The sequence below is a fragment of the Zosterops lateralis genome (genome assembly GCF_965231275.1).
Source record: "Zosterops lateralis genome assembly, chromosome: 3".
In the NCBI taxonomy this organism is placed as follows: domain Eukaryota; kingdom Metazoa; phylum Chordata; class Aves; order Passeriformes; family Zosteropidae; genus Zosterops; species Zosterops lateralis.
This window is the reverse complement of record NC_139764.1, coordinates 10,409,203-10,432,320: the sequence shown is the minus strand read 5'-3', so window position 1 is coordinate 10,432,320 and position 23,118 is coordinate 10,409,203. Positions and strand designations below refer to the sequence as shown.

Below are 23,118 nucleotides of genomic sequence, written 5' to 3'. Positions count from 1 at the left end.
TTCTGCTGTGTAATTGGCCAGGGTATCGAGTTGCCATCTGCTGAAGTTGCCCATTGCACAAGAAGCCGCAAGCCACCACATTGTCAGTGACACTTTAATGCCAGGTATCTTGAATTTTGTGGAGGACAGTCTTTAGACAAAGCATTTTATGTGAGTCCATTAAATGACTTCACAGAATCAGTAAATACAGGGCTGACCTCAGAGAAAAGTGCTTTAATATTTACCAGCTAAGGCTCTTTTCAACCAGACCTTTCAGATGCTTAATTTCTTGCAGAGCCCTGTGGAAGCTGTTGGACCAAACAGTGCTGTGTATATCGGATCCTCATGGCTTCAAACTTTATAGTTTGTTAAGGAGAGAACCATTTTGGTTGGGGTTTTTTTTCTGTATTAACATTATTTTTCAAAAATCTTGCTCAATATTTGTAAGACCAGTTAAGAGAGGAAGGTAGAAGGGAGCACATGTGCGTCTCTGTTCTGTGCATGTACCTGTACCTGTGTGTTTCTGTGACCAAAATGTGAGGATTTAGCCTGGCTCTCAAGCAAGTTCTTCTTCCTCTCTAGCGAAAAAGGCTTCTCTCCTTTTAGTACTTCCTTCTGGTGGGTACAGAGGGTGCAGTTCTTCAGTTTGACACCTGCAGTGCAGCCAGTTCTGGAGCTTAAAAGTTCAAAATATGATTCTTCCAAACCTGTCTACTCTCATTGATAAGGTGTTGGGTTTTTTTCTCACACCAAAATAATTTTAACACCTTCCAAATATTCACCTTTCTAATTCAGAGGTAAATTCCTGTCAAACGTGCTGTGCCTGTTGGCTGTTCCAAGGGCTGACTTGTTGAACTAAATAAAACCTTGTGCTGTCCCATAGAATGCATTGTTCTTCAGCCCTTTATCTCTTTTATCTTCATTTTCACCTCCCTTTGAACTCTTCTGCTGTCTGAAGGCAGCTGAGCTGGGCTGTCAGCTAAATTAGAGCTAAATTAGACAGCTGGATGCATTCTCCACTCCAGCCTGAATACCTCCTTTCCCTACTGTCTCCCCTGGAAAACACCCTTCTGTTTCAATTTCACTTCTTATTTTGGTTGCCTTTAGTTTCTGGTGGCTTTGCACTTGATGGGCAGCAAAGTGGGGAACACCTCAAAATTGCCTTCAGTCAACAAATGAGTTATTTTAGTGTTAGTCTTTCCTTTTGCTTCAGGAGTTGGGTATCTTTTTTCTGTAAGGAGCTGAAGCAGCAGATTCTTAGAAAGGTCTGGAGATTTTTTGCCTGATTTTCAGTTATGTGCTTTGGTAAAAGTTGCCTTTCAAAAGCAGATTTCTGTGGTGTGGGTTATTAATTGCTTGCTTTTTCTCTGTGAAAACAGGATGACTGTAAATTACATTAAAATAAACTCTAAAGTTTGTCTATGAAACTGAAAGACATTTTCATACCCCAAGTACAAACGAAGGAGAGAAATTTGATGTTGGTTGGAAGGCAACTGGATGAATAGTTGGTTTTTACTGGTGTTGTAGTTCTTTAAAATAGTGTGTGCTAGCTCCTGAGTCTTACCCTGAGAAAATTTATGAATGGATCTAGTTAGGTAGATTCAATTCTTATCTAATGCATTAGTGTTTCCATCCAGAGTTGAATTCTAAGGGACTTCAGGGGACTGAGGTTATTTGTTGTGGTTGGTTACACTGTATAATAACTGTATGCAGATAGATTGTTGGGAATTGTAGTTTGAGATCAGTGATAAATTAAAAGATAATGTCTTGCAGGGGAAAGAGGAACTAGAAAAGAATAAATTAATGTATCCATTTCATAGCTAACTGTCCAGTTTTGGATTACAAAATACAAAAAGCAAATAGTATTAACAATGAAGTAATTCAGTGCAAAAAAGATTGCTCTAAGTATCCTTAGCAGGATACAAAACTGCTGGCTCTGCAAAGTGTGTAGAAGAAGCCATTATTTGGCGTATTATTGATTGATTGATATTTGATGCATCAAGCTAACATAAAATTTGGCAAAATTTGGCTGTGGAGATATTTACTTAGGGTGGTACAAATGCAGAGTTGGAACCTGGACACCTGAGTTAAGGGTAATTCTTTGGACTGCATCTACTTGGTGGAAGATGTTTACTCTGTAACATTCTCAGATAAGGTTTAGTTATGAAAAGCACTTTCAAAATAGACAGGTGATGCCTGCTGGTATCTGCAGAGAGATATTAAATGTTCTAATCAAGCTGTCTTTCTTCTGTTCATTAGAGTATTAAACACCCAGCAGCTTCACTCGCATTTTTTGGTATTGATCTTGTCATAAAATCAGATCATTCTTTGATAGATAACAAAGTATAATTGAGGAGTTACCTTTTTGCAGTTGATAAAATTGCTGCAATTTACAGGACTTCCTAAAAATTATGGCAATTGCAAGTGAATAATGCAGTTTTCGCTGTTGTAACTGACTTTTCAATTGTATGAAAATGTAGTATTTAAAAGTGTATAAAGGTAAAACGTTCTTTTGTGGGATAATAAAAGTATTTTAGTTGTTGGCTTTCCTAGGCAGGTCTTATTTTTGGTTTTATTTTCAAGGAGAGAGCAAAGAAATGTGTTTCCCTTCTTTTAATTAGATCAAATCCATTTTATGAACCAAAATCAAGCCCTGCTTTAATTAAAGTTGCTCTGCAAGAACCAGAAAAGAAGATGAAAAGAAAAGCTCCTGAACCCCCAAACCTCTTGCCAAAGACAGAGATGGGCATGGGTGACAACACGTCAGCGATTCCTGCATCGAGGGAGCTTTCCTCCTCTCCTAAGGTAAGATTTCCTACCAAAAATTTGCCTTTTGTTCATAACAGCACCTTTCTCTGTGTTGTAAACATCCTGTTTATTTCTGCATCTTAAAAGCTTTGCCAGAACTGTTGACTTGTCTTGGTTCATAGGAAAGGGTGCAACTGTAGGAACTTGTATTTTTTCTTTAAAGATTTAATGACAAACAGTAACTGGAGTTTCAAAGAAAAGAGTCTTCTAGTAACCAATGTTACAGGACAGCTGGATATGCCATGGAGAAGGAAGAAAATCATGTTGAACAGTGCTTTGTTCTGATCTGTTTTAATGCTTCTAAGCCTTGCTCCTGTTGAAGAGTCTGTCTCCACATTTCTGTCATAAATCTGGGTTTTAAAAGCTTAGTACTGGATACTGTTTATTTATTTATTTACTGTATTGGGATTTATATATGTCCAATTGCAAAGCTATGTTGAAGTAATTAAAAAAAAACCCAAAAAACCAGTCTATTTTAAATCAGGTTAGCTGTTTCCTAGGAATGTCCAGACTAAGGATACTTATGTATGCACATCCATTTATGTTTTTCACAGGAAAATCAGAGGTAATTTCAGTGGAAGAGGTAATGTGAGGTATGGATGTTTCATTACTACAATAGCCAACTTCTGTCAGTGTGGATTTCAACTCCAGCAGTTAGCACCGCTTGTGCTTTTTCTTTAAACAAAATAAGCATTTAATAGTATAAGTTAATGATCCTTTCTTAGAAATGAGTGTCATACATTATTTTAAAGGTGGGAAGATGAGGACAGAATGCCTCCCTTCCAGTGTGTCTTGCCCAATGTATGCACATTATCATCTGGTTTGCCTTGAATCACAGCTGCTGTACTTCAGTTTCAGAACTGAGGGAAACTACTTGTCATACCTATCATTTCAGGGTGTAATTACTCAGCCAGATTGCTCACATGTCCTTGTCCACTCAGGCTCTGAGCTTGTCATTTTACCACTCACTCAGGCTAAAGAGTATGAGACCGGAAACCTAATCTCTGTCTGCTCACTGCAAAACAAAGCTGTGGAGTAAGAGCACGAGTATACTGCACAAATTATTCTTCATATGCAAAACCACAACCAGGGATATGTGAAATCAGAGCACAACAGTTTTATCATGCTCTGAAATGGGATTCAGTCCTGTTAGCTAGAGTTTCTCTATGAGCTTCTGCATGAAAAGTGACACATTATTTGATTTCTGGTGGAGCCTGGCTCTTGGGTCAAAGCAAAGCTTTCTGGTACTGCCAAGGCTGTGAAGAGACATCTGTGGAGGTTTTATCTGATTGCTTGATGGAAGTTGTGTTCCCTTTGCTCATTGTTTGAGAGATGGTTTTTTACAGATGTGCTTCCAAGGAAATGTGTCTCTCTGCTTCATACATGTCTTTGCTGTGCTGAAATAACATGTCACTGCTGAGTTTGGTTGGTGTAATTTTTGTCTGCCCTAGATGAAGCTTTAGAGTGTCTGAAATGTGGAATTGATTAAGAAAAGACTCAGGATTGAACTCACTGAGAAGAATGTGCTGTTATGGACAGTCAGGCAGTTCCTGCTTTTCTGTGTGGTGTTTCTTGGTGAATATTTTGCTGCCTGCCTGCTTGCAGCCCACCTTTCTACCCCTGCCACCAGAGAGCCACACACTGAAAACCCTGATTTTCATTAGGGCTGGGAGGGAAGGTGGAGCTCTGTGCTCACAGGCTCTTTCATAGGAAAGCTTTAATTATTTTTTTAAACAGGATTTTGGAGGATAGGAGACATTAGGCCAAGCTCCAAAGCAGATGCAGTGTCCTGGTTCATTATATTACAGTGGAAAGTTTTGCTGGGTGGGTGTGTTAAAATATTGTACGGTCACTTGCAATGTAGAAAGCTTTCTGTAAGCATAGTCTTTTTTCTGTGCTTGAATTGTTTTGCACTCAGATCAAAAGCACTTTATTTGGAATGCTTTTTGAAATTTGGAAAAGTACTGGCATTTAAAAGAAAAAAACCCCTTTTCTCACAGAACAGTACAAAATAGTGCCCAGGTGGGACTTGGAGTGTTGGCACAGATTCCTTGTTTATTGCTCAATAATAGCGGCAATGTTTAGCAACTCTGGAAAAACTTCCATCCAAAGGTATAGGCGCTATGCAAACATGAACTTAGTGCGTGCCCTTATGTAGGGAAATAGTCCTATAGAGGTAAACTTGGGTAAAAGGAGGTTCAATCACATGTCTTAGTGTTTTGTCCAAGTTTGCTGTGCACAGAAAGTTTTGGGAGTTATACCAGAGCCTCAGTGGTTTCAGCAGGTTCAATTCCCTGCCTTGGTTGTTGTCATAGGAAATGCCTGTGGAGCAGAAATGCTAATCTTTAAACTACACAAACACAGCATTAATATCAGAACTTCAGAGCTCAAGGAAGAAACATTCCAAAAGCTCCTCTGCAAATCTTTGGCAGAGTATTTGGTGCTCGTTTTTCCTTTGCATGCTAGCAGCGTTCATCACATTGGCTGAATCCAAAAAACACAAATGCTGTCATAGCCGTGTACACTCCAGCAAATTTATTAAGTGATAAATGAGCAGTCAGTTACCTGTAGTAGCAAAATCTTTTCCAAGCCTCCTCAATGTCTTCCCCTTGAGCAGGCCCTTTTGATCACTTGGAGAGCTGTACTGGTGAGGAAGGGTCAGTTATCTATCTTAGATAAGGCAGGCTTTAACACTTCCTTAAGGTCCAACTCTTCAGCCCACAGAATTAGCTCAGTATTTGCAATATCTGAGTTTGGAGGAAGTTTTGCTTTCAAATTCATTTTTTTAAATCTATTCACACTTCCTAAAGGAATATCTTAATTCTCTCCTGTCTTGTCTATCTCCTCCAAACTAATCTGAGTCATCAGAGAGAGCTGAAAATGCAGAGTCTGAGATCTGGAGTTACCCCACAGTTAATCATCTCAAATGACTTGAAAACTATGGTATGCTGACTCTATTTAGGTGAGTCTGACAAAGTGCAAAGCTGTAATTAAGCTCTTCAGTCATCAAACTGCTACAGTGCTGTCAAACCCAACAGTGCTGAAACCCTGTTGGGCTTGTCATACATCTGTTACTGTTCTTCACGTGGTTTGGATAACCAGGCTCTGCCTTTCACAGAAATTAGAGACTTTAAATTTCCCCCACTTTTTGACTTCTTGGGGGAAAAAAAGTGATCTCAGGCTCAAAATGTGGTATCAGACCAATACATAGCATGCATATCAGTCCTCATGATTGCTTTAGCTGATTACAGAATATACATGTGAACTTCAGCAGGGTGAAGTCTCAGCCAGTTTCAGATTTCTTCTCTTCTCTGCATTATGTTGAATTTATTTGAAAGATCAGTCCCAGAGCTGGCAACTGTGTCTCGTGGTAGAGAAGCTAAAGCAATCTGTCTCTGTACAATCAAGAATTTTATTTTCTTTGTGAGAATGAGGGGGAAGGAATGATACTGAATGTATGTAGGAGGTAAAGAATTATTTACTTGGGAACAGGAGGAAACAGTTAAACATCCTCAACCATAGAGTTATTTTTAAATGTTAGAAGAAAATATCCATATCCTTGATAATCTGCTGTGTATCTGCAATGCTTCAGGATGTTCAGGCTGTCCAGAAAGATTTCTGCCTCATAGGCAGTTTGTTCTTCAAGCAGCAAAGGAGGTACAAATTACTTCCTTAAGAAAGAAGAGAAATTCTCAGAACTTCTCAATGGAATGAGAAAGAATCTGTAATTTTTTTTTCTCCTTCTCATTCATTCTAAGCCAGAATAAATGCTTAGAACACAAAACAAGTAGGTTTAGTGGAAGAGGAAGAAGTGACAACTTCCTCCACAGCTCCCAAGATATCAGAGAGCCTAAAGTCTCCAGTTGCTCGTTTTCTCCACTTTCATTTACCTCGAGATCATCAACCTTATGTGACCAAGCAGTAGGAAGACTTCATCCTAAAACAGAGGTGCAGTAATGCAAGTGGGTGGAGGACTGACAGTAAATTCCACATGGGAGTGAAGATCACTCACTGTCTCTTGATATCAAAAGGATCTCCAGTTGTCCATTCACATCAGGACTTCCCAGCTCTCTGGAACATCTTCAATGATTTTGCTCCTTTTCAGCTTCACATTTGATGCAAAAGAATTGTACAGCCTTTATGAGATCTTTGTCACTCTCTATGTAGAGAGATGGTTCAAGCCCAAGGAAGACCTGGAAGGTACTGGATAGAATTGGAACAGTCTCCTGTTATGAACTTGGGAGAGAAAAAAAAAAAAAAAAAAAAAAAAAAAAAAAAAAAAAAAAAAAGGCACTCTGAGAAAAGCTGCCTTTTCACACAGCCCAAAGACATGTTTTGTTTTAATAGGAAGAAAGACAAGCTGCGCACATAATATGAACAGAGAGATAGTGAGATAATCATATGGAAACACAAACAAGTCATTCAACTTGCTGCTTTTCAAGTGTTAAAGAATAAAAGAGACTCCATTTTTTAATCCAATACTTAAGCAATTGCTTATTACTGTTTTTATAAGTTTTAAATGGTGTTTGTGAATTTGACTATGTTGCCCTCATATTATTCCCATGATTGGTGCCAACAGGAACCCACTGTTGGATATTGAGACTATAGAGGAAACCAGGCCCTTCCATGTTCTTTGTGTGGCTTTCTGCCCTTCTGACTGAAGTATCTTGTGCCCATGCTGTCAAGAAGATTTAGGTGCTGCTCTATAGTCACATTATGTCTAAGTGACATACTTCCTTCAGAATTTGGGGGTTAAAACCCTCAACAATTTGCCCAAATGTTCCTCTAGCAGTAATTTTGCCCAGGACTAGAGGTAGAGCTGAACTGCTTCCATCTTCAGCCTCTGACTTGTCCTAGAATTATTACTTAGATGGAAACACATCCTTGCTGTATGTTCTGCCCTGCAGGGAGCCAGTCCAGGCTGTGTGCTGAGCCAAGGGTCAGCAAGAGGTTCTGCTTTCTGTGTCAATTGAGTGCTGTCCCAGCACTGAATGGGATCCTTCCCTCCCTCATGAATTCATTATGTGTGGTGCTAAGCTAATCTCTTGAACCAGATTTTGGACTGTGGGGGTTTGTTTGTTTGTTTGTTTGTTTTCCCCTCAAGTTCACAGCTTCATCCAACCCGGATAAATTAGCAGGTTCAATCCGATGTTATACTTCGGCTTTTTTGCTTGCTTGCTTTTAGTAATTTGCTTGGTTTTAGTAGTGCAAATTTTCCTGTTAGTCAACCAAAATAAATATCTGGGTGGCTTTAGCCAGTGCATCAGATTTAGATATCATATGTCTTTCCAATACAATCCTAGAAAAGACATTTTCCACCCAGTAGATGTTTGGCCAGTTCCAGAAGGAATTGACAGAACCATTCAAAGTAAACTCTCAGGGTCATCCTCATGGGATCTTTGGTCTCCAATTGGTGCATGGGACTGATGGGTTTTTCGCCTTCCCAAAGCATCTTTTGAACCTGAAGAATTGGACATGCTTGGTTCTGTAAGCATAACCTTTTGTTCCAAATTTAACTCTACAGGAGAGGATCAATCTTTAGTCAAGGATGTTTCTCCCTGCCACTCTACATATGAAATCAAATTAATTATATGTTGGCTTGACTGTAGAGCCATGCAGCTGAGAGAGTGCTGTTCTGTGTCACCTGAACTATCCTAAAACAAACAGTTCTCTGTAAGGTCAGGTCTTAGGTGACTCACACTGAGGACTCAAAAACATTAGCTCACAGTAGTCTGGAGGTAGATTTTTTGTGGACCTCAGTTTTTATTCTAAAAAATATATATGCTATTATAGAAAGGGTATTAATAAAAATGTATTTGTAACCATAATCTTTGAACACTTGATTTGGCAACTCTAAGTGCTGCTACTTAAGTGTTTGACTGTTTCTTCTTGAGGTCCTTATTAGTAGTGGGGATGCAGATAACAGGCCTCCAGAGCTGTCCTGGAAAAATATTTTTCATTGCAAATTAATATACATAATATTCAAGCTGATAAATGCTTGACTGCTTCTGTAATTTTCATAATTGCTCTTTAAGGTATTTGTGCTTTATTGGTGCAATGTAGCTCCTACTGAAATGGATGGGAACTTTGTCAGTGCCTGCAGCAGTTCTGGGTTGCACTTCCTGCAAAATGTGTGTGCAAGTAAGGTTTGGTAGCTGCACCAGCTTTGTGACATTCCAGGCCTCATTTTTCATATTTTAAGTTTAACTTTTACATGACATTTAATTTTACATTAAATTGAATTTTTTACATTTACGAATTATGGATCTCAGCCTTGTTGTCATAAAACACCACTTCAGCAGTTGTGGAAAAGATGCACTGAGATTTCTGGAGTGCTGCAGTTCCGAAATATCCAGGCTGGGTAGCTGGAGCACTCCTGGCCTGCCCAAACATGTGAATGGCAGCTGCACTGGGCCAGCTCTAGTGAGATCTAGGCCAGCTTCTGGGAGATGTCATCTGAAAATCCTTAGGCCCTTTATGAGGGCCTTTTATTTTATACTATCTCCTGTAATATTTCTGTTTCTGTTTGCCTTTGTCTCTGGTGGAAGGGAGGCAGGGAGATGGCACAGGCCATGGGGTCCTGATGTAGGTGCTGGAGGGCCACCTTCCTGTGCCTTCTGACCTGGAGGGCTTTGATTCTCATGCTGAGTTTCCCAGACTCATGTTTGGCTCAAGCTTTGCTCTTTAAAAGGTGTAGAAGAAAGAAGGAACACTTCTCCTCTCTCCTAAGACCTTTTTAAACCGTCATCAAAACAAAAATCCTCAAAATCTTTACAACAAAAACCTGAAAAAAAAAGTAACAGTTTTGATATCTTATTATCAGATCCCTTAACAAGAGCCAGACAAGCAGAGTACAGGACAGCTTTTAAAATGAAAACTTGCTTCTTTCCAATGTTCCCTTGCACCTAACAAGGACCTCAACACAAATAGTTGAAGTTGACATTGTAGGATTTCATTTTTAGCTGTTAACTGGAGCTGGGGCTGGTTTAGATCAAGCCCTGGGTGCTCTCTCCACCATCCATGGCCCATCCATGGCCCCTGATGCAGCTCTCAGTGAAAGGAGCACATTAACAATGTGCCTGCTTCTCTGCTTGGCCTGAGGGATGGGTTTGGTTCATCGTGGTTGGCAAGTACCTCAAATTGGAAATAAGTGTGCATGAATAAATATTCCTTTGCTTCTGTCACGATGAGTTATGGACATATTACAAAAATAATTATCTTCCCTTCATAAATCAGTCTGAGAGTTAACTTTGGTTTGCCTGCTAATTCACTGTTCCTGCTAAATGTCCTTTGATTTGGGTCAGATGCTTAAGCATAGGAATAAATCACAGGTCTAAGCCAGAATGCTTTTTTGTTGCTGGGAAAGAAAAAGAAGTCTAAAACCAAAATAGATGGGCATTTGTAAGCAAGTCTACAGTGCCATGATGGCCCAAAAATGAGGTATTTGTATTAGCTGTTCTACCCTGCTTTGTGGAAGGATTTTTAGGTGGAATTTTGGCTAATTTATTTAAAATTGTGGAATTTTAAAATTAAAATCACCATTATTTTTAGGTGGGCAGGTTAGCGAAATAGACTTGTGAAACTAGATATACTCAGGGATAAAATCCAGGAGAAAAAGGGAATCCATAGGTGCCGGAAGCCAAGTCTTGGGGCATGCAAAAAGCCCAGGTAATTCTATGTGTATATTGCAGTCATACCCACCAGCAAATGCAAGTTAAGCACCAAACCTTTTGAAAAAGCAGAGAAAACCGAGCCAGTTGGAAGGAAAATACATTCCTGAGTTTGCAAAGAGAGAAACATGTTGCCAATTCATAGTGCAACAGAGCTCTGGTGACCAGAGGCTGCATAATAAAGCCAGGACTTGTGAGATAGTGCCGGCACACTAGCTGCATGTTCTACAAGAGCATTTTTTTTAGCCATGTTCAACAGTGTGCCTGCTATCGCTCCTCCATTTGTTGAATTCAGGATGACCTTTGCATGAATAAAGTCAAATAGGATTAAGGCAGGAATTTTCAACAATGGGAAAGAGCAACAGATGTAGCCGACTTTGAACGTGGGAGGATTGTTGATGCACGGTTGCCTAAAGGGAGTGTCTGTGGTGACAAAAAAAAGCGGGGGGGAGAAAAAAAAAACCCAACAATTTCCTAAAATATTAACCGCATAAAAGAAAAGAAAATAAATAGAAAACAATCCGAAGGAACTGAGTGATTCTGGTTTTTATTGGCATCGAGCTGAAGGCAGGGTTTTTTTGATTCACTGCTTCCTTTTAAATCTATTTCTCTCTATTCTTTCAGCAGAACTCTGTTCTCTGCAACTGTCACTGTATGAGCTGTCTGAGGGATTTGTGGCATGTACTGTGTTTTTTGATTCACATTTTTTCTGAGTTGTTTTAAGGGAAACAGAAATGGAATATACAGGAAAAAAGAGATGTTGTTTAGCTGAAGAATCAGTCATTTGAATACAAATCCAGATCCTACTAATACCTTGTGGTTTGATTTGTCCTATGGAGAAGCATATAGATGGATCTCCAGTGAATACAGTGCAGGCACTCTGTACGGAGACAGTTAATAAAGGGGGAAAAAGGTTAAAAATTTATTTAAGCAAGAACTCTTTCTGATCCAACTTAAGTAGCTTTATGTGTCATTAGATATACCAAATTTGTTTTTATCTCAAAAAAAAAGAGGACATGCAAATGTATTTTACTTTACTTAGTTTCATTTTTGACAAGAGCTGTTTTGCAGTTTAGCAGATAATTGTGTTAACCCCTGAATGATACTTCATAGTTTGTAGTAATGAGTAAGGCACAGAATTTAGATATCGTTCATTTGTCTAATTCAGACAAATCAGCTTTGAAAGGCATGTGTAGGAAAAGCTTTTAAAGTGTGAATCAAATCATGTGCTCTAGCTCAACAAAAGGGCTTTAAAGGACCTAGCTAGAAACTAAAGCCATTAAGGAAATAACCTTGTAAACATTAGGAAAAATATTGGTAAGCTTAATATATTAGCTCAACTTTAATATTTAAAAGCTTGATTAAACACTCACTGATGAAATGCTTACACCACTTTAAAGAGAGCTGTGGTGTTGAGAGGGCAGTCTCTCACTGGGGAAAAAATCATTTGGATTCAGAGGATGTAGCATGGTGAAACATCTCCTAATGCATCTTATCCTGCCTCTCCCCTACTTCCTTTAGAGCAGAGCTTGCTCTGGGGTGTGCTGTGGATTCCCGCTCACAGATGCAGCACCACAGGATACTCAGTAGTTGTAACATGTCTACCATCCCCAAAATAAGGAATATTTCAACAAACACAAATAAAGCCAAAACAAAAAAATTACCTCCAACCCCCCTGTTGTTACCTGGGTTGGAATATCTTGAAGAGCACAGCTCTCTAGGCACTGGAGCCTTCATTACTAAATTTTTTTTTTACCTTGGTAAAGGTCCTGTGATGTTTAATTTTGAGACTAGGAGCAACTTCATATGCATGGCTGGCATCTTGAGCACCAAGAGCACATCACTGCTGTTCGCATGGCGTGGATCAGTGCCCACTGTGCCTGGGGAAAGTCGCCTTTATTTCCCTGTGGGGACCAACATTAAGCTCACAGATGTGTACACAACTGCTCAAACTGTGCCTGCACAACTGGGAAGAGGCTGGCACAGGCACACAGCAGGACCAGAGAAATATATTTGGAAAGAACATTTGGATGCTGACTATTACACACTTAAATTTTTGTAAGAATTCTTGAGACTTAATGCAGAGTCCACTGAAGGCAGGGAGAAGTTGAGGTCCTTGAGTTGCCCCTCAGTTGTGTCCCAGAGCAGTGAAATCTTTCCACCCAAAGTTCCACAAGTGTGAACTGGGGCAGGTTAGAGTTGTTTCTAACCCCCTAAGTTGACATTTTGCTTAGTAGGCCAGCTAAAATCTTCATTCTCCCTCACTTCATCAACACCTTTGAGGCAAGGAACTGGAATCTTAAAGCCTTGCAAGGGTCATGTTTCTTGGCTTGCTTCAATGCAAATACATCCTTAGAATACAACTTAGCCAAACAACCTTTAAAATATCCTAAAATGCTATACCACTATAAATTACTATAAATAAGAGTGTTCTATATTTGTATTCTTTCTTTTTTTGCAATTAGCTGCCTTGTATTTTATGCTTCTGGAGCATAATGAAAGTAATTTTTACTTAAAAACCACACAGTCAGAATGTGTTTCTGTTACTTCAAGTAGGCTTGGGGTGTTTTTTACATATTGAGAGAGTGTATATTTTCTTTCTCTGTGTGTATGTAGACAGATACAAGGGTATATATGTTTTATATATACCTTTATAACAATATATAAATATTGGACCTATATATAACAAATACATATTTATTATCTACATTCAGGCTTTCTAGCAAGTGAATTCAGACACCAATTAGATACAGATGGCTTAACAGATCATAATTCAAGTGTTTTGTTCTAGAATCTGCTTCACAACTCAACCATATTCCCTAACACCATGAGCACTTTTCCTAATGTTGCCAAAGGGCTCTTAGGAACTCTGTGAAAAGCTTTGTTCTTATCACTGTAAAGCAATGCTGCAGAATTGATGCTTTTCTGAACTGCTCTCCTGGCCCTCTGTGCTATTGGTAAGTCATCTGTCATGGTTGACATTGACAGCAGTGACTCAGTAACAGAGTGGGAGTCAACCTTTTATTGAATCTTTTATTCAATCTCTTATTTTATTCAATCTTTTATTCTATTTTTTTATTGGGTGTGCAGATCAGAACCCAATCAATAGGCTTACATATAAAAAAACCCGTGGCAAACCAAATATTGTTGCAATGCTCAATGTGGTTATACCTTGTAACCACAACTTTTCCATTCTACCTAAAATGCTAATGGAATATTACCACTGGGACTTAAAAAAGGGGAAAAAATAATAATAAAAATTGCTTTTGAGGGGTTTTCAGGGAAGGAGTTTTCTCTGCAAATGCATTTAACCATTTTTACATTTCTTTATAGCAACAACATTAGGCTTCTATAAAAAAGATGTTTGGGGTTTTGCTTGCTAGAACTATGTTTTCTTTTAGGACAGTATTTTTGTGTTTACATCTTTAACCATTGTTTTCAAATGTAGGAGCAGAATGTGGCATAGGTGTGAGTAATGGGTCAATAATAGAAGATAATTCCAATGAGAGCCTCCACGTTTTTGAAATGTTCTTCCATTTCTGGTCTCCTTGGTTGATTTAAACAAGGGGTTGATTTAAAATCACAACCTGCCTTTTTTTGCAAGCATTTAAAGAGAACCCATACAACACGTGGGACATTGCAGGGTTTGCTTCAGAGCACTTTTATCTCTTTTGGAAAAGTGTTTCCTTCCTTTTTTGGGGAAGTAGTCCCCAGACAAATGAAATGTATTGCTCTGGATTTTATGTCGTGGGTGTGTTTCTGTGTTTTGGGGTTTTTTTTTTTGAGCATAGATGAAGTGTAACTGGTCCTTCATCACCTCAGTCTCACTTTCCCTGACAGTTGCTCTGCCAGCATTTCATGCCCAGTACAGAAGAAAAAGAATAAAGAAAGCAAGATCAGGCAGTGGGCCTATTTCATGACCAGATTTTAGCAATGTCACATCCATAAACTCCTTAACATTGTCCTTGCTGCATGACTAAATGAACTCTGTGTGGATCTAAATGACGCTGGAAAATGCATATCTGCTTGGAACTATTTAAAAAACCCAATGATGCACTTAAAGGGGTTCTGCAAGAGTATTTCTTAGGTTGAATGAAAGTCTGAATTAGGAGGGTGAATTAGGCACTGGACAAGAAGCTGAGAGGGACATTGAATGCACCAAAAGAACTCCAATCACATGAAAAGGAGTAAAATTCTGAAAAAAGCAGTATGGAATTCAATAGGTACAAGTGAAACATAGGAAGGAGTAATCATTTACATAAATGCAGGATGAGGAAAAACAGGTTAGGTAACAGCTCTTCACAAAAGGATATGGGGGAAACAGTCTATTGAAGCTGAACATAAAGTCAACAACATCAGCTTGTTGTGAGAAAGACAAACATTGTACTGAAATGTACAGACAAGAATAAAACCTGCAAGATGCAGAATGCCTCTCTCATTCCACTCAGCATCAACAAAACCACAGCAAAAATTCTATGCTCAGTTTTCCCTGATGCAGAGTGTAAGGAAGATGAGCTCAAGGAAAGATCAGAGGGAAAAAGGAAGATGCATGAAGAAAGCTGAAGCACATTTAGGTTATTTTTAGTACAAAGAAATGGTAAAGTAACATAGTGAGTCATGGAGCATGTAAAATTCCAAAGAAGAAAGCAAACTCTTTGACCCCCACACCATTGTTTACCAGAACAGTTACAGGTTTTAGTTGCTAGAGACATCAGGAGGAACAATCTATGATGCAGTATAATAAAGCACTCAAGACTGCTTGGGAACTCCATGGATGTTTCATTACTTTTAAACAACAGTTGCAGAAATCTTTCATTTTGTAAAGGAGAACTTTGTGCAAATAGAAAGACCAAGTGATCCTTTGGATGTGCTTCAGACCAGCATTCTCTGTGTCTCTTACCTGCAAAATCCATAGCTGGCACAGACTGCTGCCATCAGGGAGCAGGAGCCTGGCAGAGCTTGAAAACCCCCAATTCCCACCAAGCAACCCTTCCCACTGGCCTCTCAGTTCAATCACTCACCAAAAAAAATCCCATTCCCCATTTTAAAAATTAATCCTAGCTTGGAGGTCCTGATAATATTTGATCCATAACCAATTCATGCACCAATTCCCTTGTGTTGATCAGATCTCCTTGCCAAGCACAGCACATTTTGCTTTTTTTCCTGGCACACAGAGCTATCTGAATACACAGGAAGTGCAATAACCACTAACAGCTCTCCAAATGAAGAACTGTGCAGTGTAGAGTTTACAGGTCTCAGTTTTTTAGGAGATTGGCTATTGACTGTAACCCCACCACTCCAGAGAGGAAGGCTCTCTCCTAGCCAGCACATTTCCACAGAGTCACAAAGCCCCTTTAAAATCTAGGGTACATCAGAAAGGTTTTGTCATCTGCAAGGTGAGAGTTCAGGTCAAACCCAGGACAACAGTCAGAAAAAGCCCACCAATTACAGCTGGGTGAAATGAGATATTTAGGCAAAAAGCAGCACTGTAAGCAACTCTGGTAACCAAATCAGCTCTCAGCCACAGCAGAGATGTCACAGACTGAACTGAGAGGCAAAGATTACCTAAGAGGGTTTTTTAAAGAAAAAAACAGGATGACAACACTTGAAAAAGCCTCCTCTACCAGAAACAAAATGCTTCACTCTCAAGCACCATTCATAAACAACACAGAAAACAAAAAAAGCATTACTAAATAAAGCAAATGAAAAATTAAGGAATGACAGGCTTGAATATTCTTGCTTTAGTTGCCCAACAGAATGAGCATCATTTAAGCAGTGTGAAGGCAGATTGTTATCTTTACCTCTCTGAATAGTACCTTATTCTGTGAATAGTCCCCATGGAATAACAGCCACTACTCAAGGATTCAATGGCTTAATGAACATAACAAGACTGGCACAATCTGGAGCTTAATTTGCATGCAGTTTGAATATTTTTGCTTTATTAGTTTAATTTCAAAATAAAAAGTAAAAGTAACAGCAATTCAAGTGCCACTTGGCTTAACATATATTTTTCCAGGAATCCTTACATTATTCAAATTTGCTAATTGCTAGGACTTGTTCAGCTAAAAGGAGAAATACGTGTTAAATGAAAATATCCTTTTTGTTTTATAATATGTAATTAACACAAGCTTTTCTAGCTTCAACACTGTCAAATCTATCCTCTTGAAAAATACACACATAATTTTCATGCGACAAATTAAATTTGGTGTGGTTATGCTTTTAGCACTCAACAAGTAAAAGCTTGTAAATGAAAAGCTGAAGCATAAAGGTATGGCGAGTCTCATTTAAGAAATCAAAATCTTTGGGAGAGAGGAATTCTCTTCTGCAGAACTCAAGAAAAGCTGCTAATAATTAAATACTGCCTCCGATTAACACTTTACACTACATGTTTATGTTGAAAGTCCTTGTTTAAGCAGATCGTTCTACAAACCTAATCAAATCACTGTATTTCATTCTCTTATGATGCCTGGCTAATAACCACACAACAGTTGGAAACTGTCAAAATATTTTACAGCTCAATTGTAATTCCCATCCAAGTCTAAGCATGCAGTAATTGGGCGTTAGCCACGTTCCAGGGGTGTTACAGCAATGCACAGCAGTCAGATCTTCTGGGTTTCATTTTTTTAACACATGTAAAACTCCTACATGATCCCTAGGATCTACTCCATAAAATTTTGAATTAAATATTAGTACGTTGTCCATAGAGAGAGCTTTTTTCATTAATTCAAGATAGTATTTATGTTAACAATTTAAAAATTAGCTTGATATTTGGAACTACAGGATTTGTTAAACAGCCTTTTCTTTTTCCTTCATTTAAATTCCCTAAAGGAAAAATATTTGGTGAGATAAACAAAAAAATAAACACTTTGAGCAAAACATTACATGGCAAATATTGCAATATTAAAAGATTTGAGACAAAATGCTGATTTCGACTTTGAGGAACAAGCAAACACAAATGGAGTATTCCAAGGTGCACAAAGGGAATATTCCAAGGTGAGAGAGAAAAGAAGGGCACTGCTACAGTAGGGTGATGTGAAGAACCAGACAGGGGTTTTAGCATGCACTATTAAACCTGGAGGTGTGCACAATACTTGTGAGCATAGGATCCAGATAATGGCCCTATGAGTTTTCCTGAACAGACAACTCCATGAGCATTTCTGATTGGAGTCTGTATTTCTAAGGCAGCACTAGATATAAAGATTCATGACTCCCTGGTCTTTCAACACTCTTCCAATCATTAATCCATGCATTAACTGTCACTAACTCCCATGGCAGGCAGATGACATCACTGGATCTCCAATACATTCATGTCCATTGGATTAAAATCCTTAAAAGGAGTTCTGCCTTCGATCTTCCACAAATGGAAGAAGGTGTTACATTTCAAGTTCCTTTTGGCCTTAGTTTACAGGCTGTGTTCAGTAAAATTCAGCATTCCTGCCAGGTTCTCTATTGGTCCCCGAATGATGCGATGATTAATGAGTTGGGTGTGAGCTGCCTGTGATTCCAACCACTCATCTGCAGGCAGAACTAGGAGACATCTGGACAGAAGGACTGCACCACAAGGCTTCAGTCTTTCAGTCAGTTATCAGAAGGAGCATCAAGGGGAAGGTATCAACTGCTCTTTCTTGCATGGAGGGATGAGATTTATCAGAGAAGCCCAAAGGAGCTACACAGGGTAAATCTTCAGCCAGCACAAATGCAGAAAACTCACACTGGAGCCTCATCCATCACCTTTAACATGCCTGATCATGTCCAGCTGTTACAACATGTAGAGCACTTATCACTCACACATCTCAGGCTCCTGCAATACTTTTCACTGTATAAGCACCTCGGGATAGGTGGAGGAGGGAAAAGAAGGGAGCCTTCATTCCTACACAGGAATTTCCATGCTTTGGGAAGTGTAAATTAGAGCATTACTACTAGTCTGACAGTAAGTTTGCTAATAAATGTGTAGCAACATATCTAATTGCATAACGAGAGACTAAATGGTTATGACAGTCTTTGAAATGGGGAGAATAAAGGGAAGAGAAAGTTAATGTAAAGGGAGAGTTCTGGTAACACAGCAAACTAGCTGCAATTTCAGAAGTTCAGTAAATTTATAAAAGCCAACTGCTCTAAATAAGCTTCCGGTGGCATCTACAGAGTTGTTCTAATACTGAGCATTAGTTCCAAGTTACATGAGCTTCTAAAAATTATTTAAAGGTGTAGGGCCCATCATCTTAAAAACACAAATTTTTCACACTTCTAGACAGCACTTAGCAACATAAGCATCAGCCAAGACATGACTGGGAAACAAGAACAGCAACATCATTTGCTTAACACTACATTACCTCTAAAGCTGTACAGAAAGGGAGTTCAAAGAGCAGGTTTTCCTACAGTTACAATAAAACTTACAGAGTACTCAAACAGAAGTGCTGAAGCTCCAGTGGGAGAATGGCAGGTTGATAAATACATACTGTGCATACTGCTTTAGTCATAGTTTAGGTTCTCAATGAGTTACATTCACATATATTCTTCTCCTTACCACATGTAAATACTTAAAAGTCATTTAGCAATAATTTTTATTTTCTCCTGTCCATAACACCTTGGCAGTGTTAGGTGTTGGTACTTAACAGTCCCTTCTGCAGATTTGGGAGTGGGTGGGAGGAAGCAGGAAGGGGAAGGCACTGACTGTCAAAAGAGTTCAGGTAGGCAAGATTGGTCTCACTGGTCTCCCAAAACCTCTTTTGCAGCTGGTAGAGCCTGGCTATTTAGAAGACTCTTCAGAGCAGAAGTCTAACCAAGATGCTCCAAGCAGATTAAAGAATGCTATCTCTGTCCCTAAGTTATGGAACACTGCAGAGGCATTTTATGTCCTAAATCAGACAGAAGCAATGTATTTGTAACTAACTTCCTTACAAAACCAGGTCAATTCTTATGGAATCCAAACCTACAACTCACAGCCAAACTCATCACCAGTTTTTAAAAGAATCCTCTAAGTAAAGAAGGACAAAATGACTATAGTAGGATTTGATCTCTCTTACTCTCTTTTTGCTCAATAAATATGAAAAAAAAAACCCATCACTTAAAACTAGGCTTGGATATAGTTTTCCAGCCTGTTTTGCACCTATATGAGTCTCGTTAAAGCTCTGTTTTCCATGCTTCCTTATGAGAACATCTTGAAAGACAATTAAAAGAGCTCAGCTACATCTATAATCTGTTATTTGATGTTTCTCTACTCCCTACTTCCCTCCTGCAAAAGGAACTTGGACTGCTACTCATGATTTGTTGACAAATTAATGTTTGTTGCTTGCCTTCTTTTTGAACTTTCATCTACTAAGAAGACCTTAATTATTTGTTCCACCTCTTTTTCATTTGCTCATCTGCATTCTTGCTGTTTGTTCTTTTTCTTATGCATTTAAAGACTAGAAGGAAATGTAGCCTTGTCCTACTCTTCTAATACTCTCCCCTGTGTTCATGTTTTCCAAACTGACCATTTTTTCGGATGTTGTTTCATATTGGTTCTTCCAGTACCTTAGGATTACATTAAATGTGTTTAGCTGATCTGAAAGCTTCTGGCTTATCTAAGCTGTTTCCACATGGGGCTGAAACCTGACCTTTCTGTGTCTGTATGAGTAATGCAAGTCGCCAAGTTCCATCTGATTCGTGGAATAAAGACAGATGTAGGAAAAAGTACTGAGCATTTCAGATGTCCCCCCCATCATCTGTGGACAGCTTCTCCTTACTTCCTGAGGAGGGAAGCAATACTTTTGTTAATCTCCATCTTGTGTGATTGTTTACACAGAGTCAGGTGCTGATGCAGTAGTTTATCAAGGCAAAACCTTGTTTCCATTAAATTCTCATTTATCTCTTGCTGTCCTCAGGAGATTTAAGAATATCCATCTTTATGCCTGGTGCCAGGTCATGGGTACCAGCAGTTTGTGGGCACCAGCACCCCATGCAGGATTATAAAATATACTGATTTTATTTCCACTGTCAGCCAAGAGGTGTACTATGGCCTTCAGAGGTCCTGTGACATCAATACCAGGCTTAAAAATACTGAGTGCTCTAAGCACACCCAAACAGAGGTTGTTTTCCTTTGTTACTGCAATACCTGCACAAATCTGGCATCTGTGTTGTCTCAAGTATTTAAAACAAAGGTTTCTCATAGGTAAAGGTTAATGCTTCCATAAATCTGCCTACGGTTGGGCATTAATATAAATGATGCAGTAGATTTACAAAATAGGCAACTATAAAGTTCTGAGCAATGTCACCTTTAATGAGCCAACATCAGAAGGTTGCCTGAAAAAAAAGTGTCTGTTGAAATGTTCAGAAGAGTGGGATAATGACTTGTGTTTATTTAATGGCTCTGTCAAAAGAAATTCCTGCAAAAGCAACAAGAGTTCACTGTTTTTAGGAAGAATTGGCAGTGACTCTCATTTTTAGTTTGCCTTGTGCTTTCTTTTAGAAGAGATTCTTGTGACCTTTTCTGACAAGCTCTAACACTTCCATTGTTTGCTGCAGGCCTTTGAAATGTGGCAGAGATAGCCTTGGGCCCAGGGAGGTGCGTTTTGCTAGTTCAGTTCACATTTAACAAAGTTAAAAGCTTTGAAAATTGCTATTCCTCATCTGTGGTTTAAGTTGCTTAATTCTGGCAAGCTGCCCAAAACCCTGAACGTTCCCATCGTGGCAGAGAGCCAGGGATTGTGAACCAGCAGCATCCTGGTAGCTCATCTGGGCTTCCAGCACAGATGACATGAGAGCAGAGCCTTCAGCCCACATGCCACTGGGACAACTAGAGGAAGGAAGGTGGACACAAGGCAAGTGCCTGTTTTCTGAGAGCAGAAAAATGAGGCCCCATCCCTGCATGTCATCTGTTCATACTGTTACATTATAAATACGTGTAATCATCAGAGACCCAGCTCCATGTTGGCTTCTGGCTAATGGCATGAGTTATGTACCTTTTCTTGAGATTTTTAATTGAAAACACGGCGTTCAAGACAAAGATTATGCAACCTCAGGGAAGAGAAGCTAGGTGAGCCTCAGCCAATCCCTTTTTAATAGTTCAGTCTGAGAAGGAGATCACTGTAACTTCTTTCCTGGCTGTACTGACCATCAGGTGAAATTACTTCCGCATAAGCAATTCATTATGTTGCCTCAGATTTGTTTCTCTGTTCCCAGTTCATTAACATAATCTTCTCCTTGCAATTAGCTAATAAATTTAGGGCTGCTCAGTCTGGTGAGGTAGCTGCCCACACTCCTGTGCGGTCCTCTTCTTCTCTGCTGAGAACATCCACGGGGGAGGTTGTCATCTGGAAATAAATCGTCTGTCTTGCCCTTAATTGATTGCCACGAGCAGTCAGCCTTGTGTCCTGTTGCGCAAGTGAGGCAATTGTCCAGCAGTTGATGTGTTGTGAATTTTGGTTCTGAAGGTTTAGAGTTTAGTTCTGAATTCTTGGGTTCTTTTCATCCTTTTAATCCCTGACGATGAAAACCAAACCAAAACCCTAAAAGACTTTGGCTAAGAAAATGGTACTTCATTACTAGACAAAGTAAAAGGCAAAAGGAGGCTACCAGATAATTAGAAAAGTTACAAAAAGAAATACTTAGCAGCAGCCTTTGTTACTGGAGTCTCTCCCATCTTTGTGCACTGGATGCCTGTAGGTTATGTACATGTGCACATTTCAATTGTATGATCACATGCTGCCATTTTTTACCAGACCACTTCCTCGGTGCTCAGAGTAAAAGTAACCAGAGGCAGCCATTGGCAGCCTTGCTTTCCAACCTTTGCCCAGGCATGGTTTGGAAAAGCTCTTTCCAGACTCCTGGCCATCAAAATATATAACAGAAAACCCTTTTCCATGAAATAATCAGACCTACTTGACCAACTGCTAACTTGAGTTGTGTCCCAAGGATTTCACCTTCCTCTTCACCATGCCATGTTCAAACATGAGAGCATCGTGTCAGCTCAGGCAGATGTCTAAATGTTGGGTTGTGATTGAACATGGACTTGGTTTGGTTGTGCCAAAATTAAACCTGTAAAATGATAAGCAATTAAAAGCTTATGCCTAAGGCTTTTGAGATAAAAGTTTATATTTTATTGCATATCCACATTAGCTGTAGGCACAGTCAGAAGAGTGAGGAAGGCGAAGTTTTAAGATGTCTGATGCTGATGAAACCTGAAGGTTACCTAAATGCTTGTTATTAATCATATATAGGAGATAAATTCAATGAATCTGTAACTTGTGTCCAGCAGCTTGGTTTTCATATCTCCTTCATTTGTAGGCACAGTAGGAACCAGAGACATTTTGCATCATGCAAATAGAGAGCACAAGGTTAAAGAAAGTACTCCTAAAGTGATAAATTTGTTTATCATAGTAACAGAATAGCAGAACTAACATTTCTTTCTAGGAAATGTGTATTTTCTAATACATACATGATCTTCCCTTACTAGAAGCAAAGAGCAATGCCACTTGTATTTTGATGAGTCACTAAATTGTAATCTTATGGTGACCTGCTTTGTAAAAAATCCGTAACTACTCTAAATAAAGAACATCTCAGCACAACTGGGTCATGAGGATATTTTCTCCAGTTTTGGAATAAAACAGAAAGATGTTCCATTCTATCTTTGCAGACTCTTTCCATATTGTATTTTATATTCCTGATACTAATAAAAATTACT

The 23,118-nt window shown here is 39.1% G+C and overlaps 1 protein-coding gene across 8 annotated transcripts in view; it reads left to right on the top strand.

Annotated features, from left to right (window-relative positions):
* Positions 1-23,118, top strand: part of EHBP1 (EH domain binding protein 1) — a 204,306-nt gene that overhangs the window by 95,995 nt on the left and 85,193 nt on the right. For all 8 annotated transcript variants that reach the window (XM_083857807.1, XM_083857805.1, XM_083857808.1 and 5 more), the window contains one exon: positions 2,601-2,784. In XM_083857807.1, the coding sequence (XP_083713933.1) occupies positions 2,601-2,784 (184 nt within the window). The remainder of the gene's footprint in view (positions 1-2,600; positions 2,785-23,118) is intronic.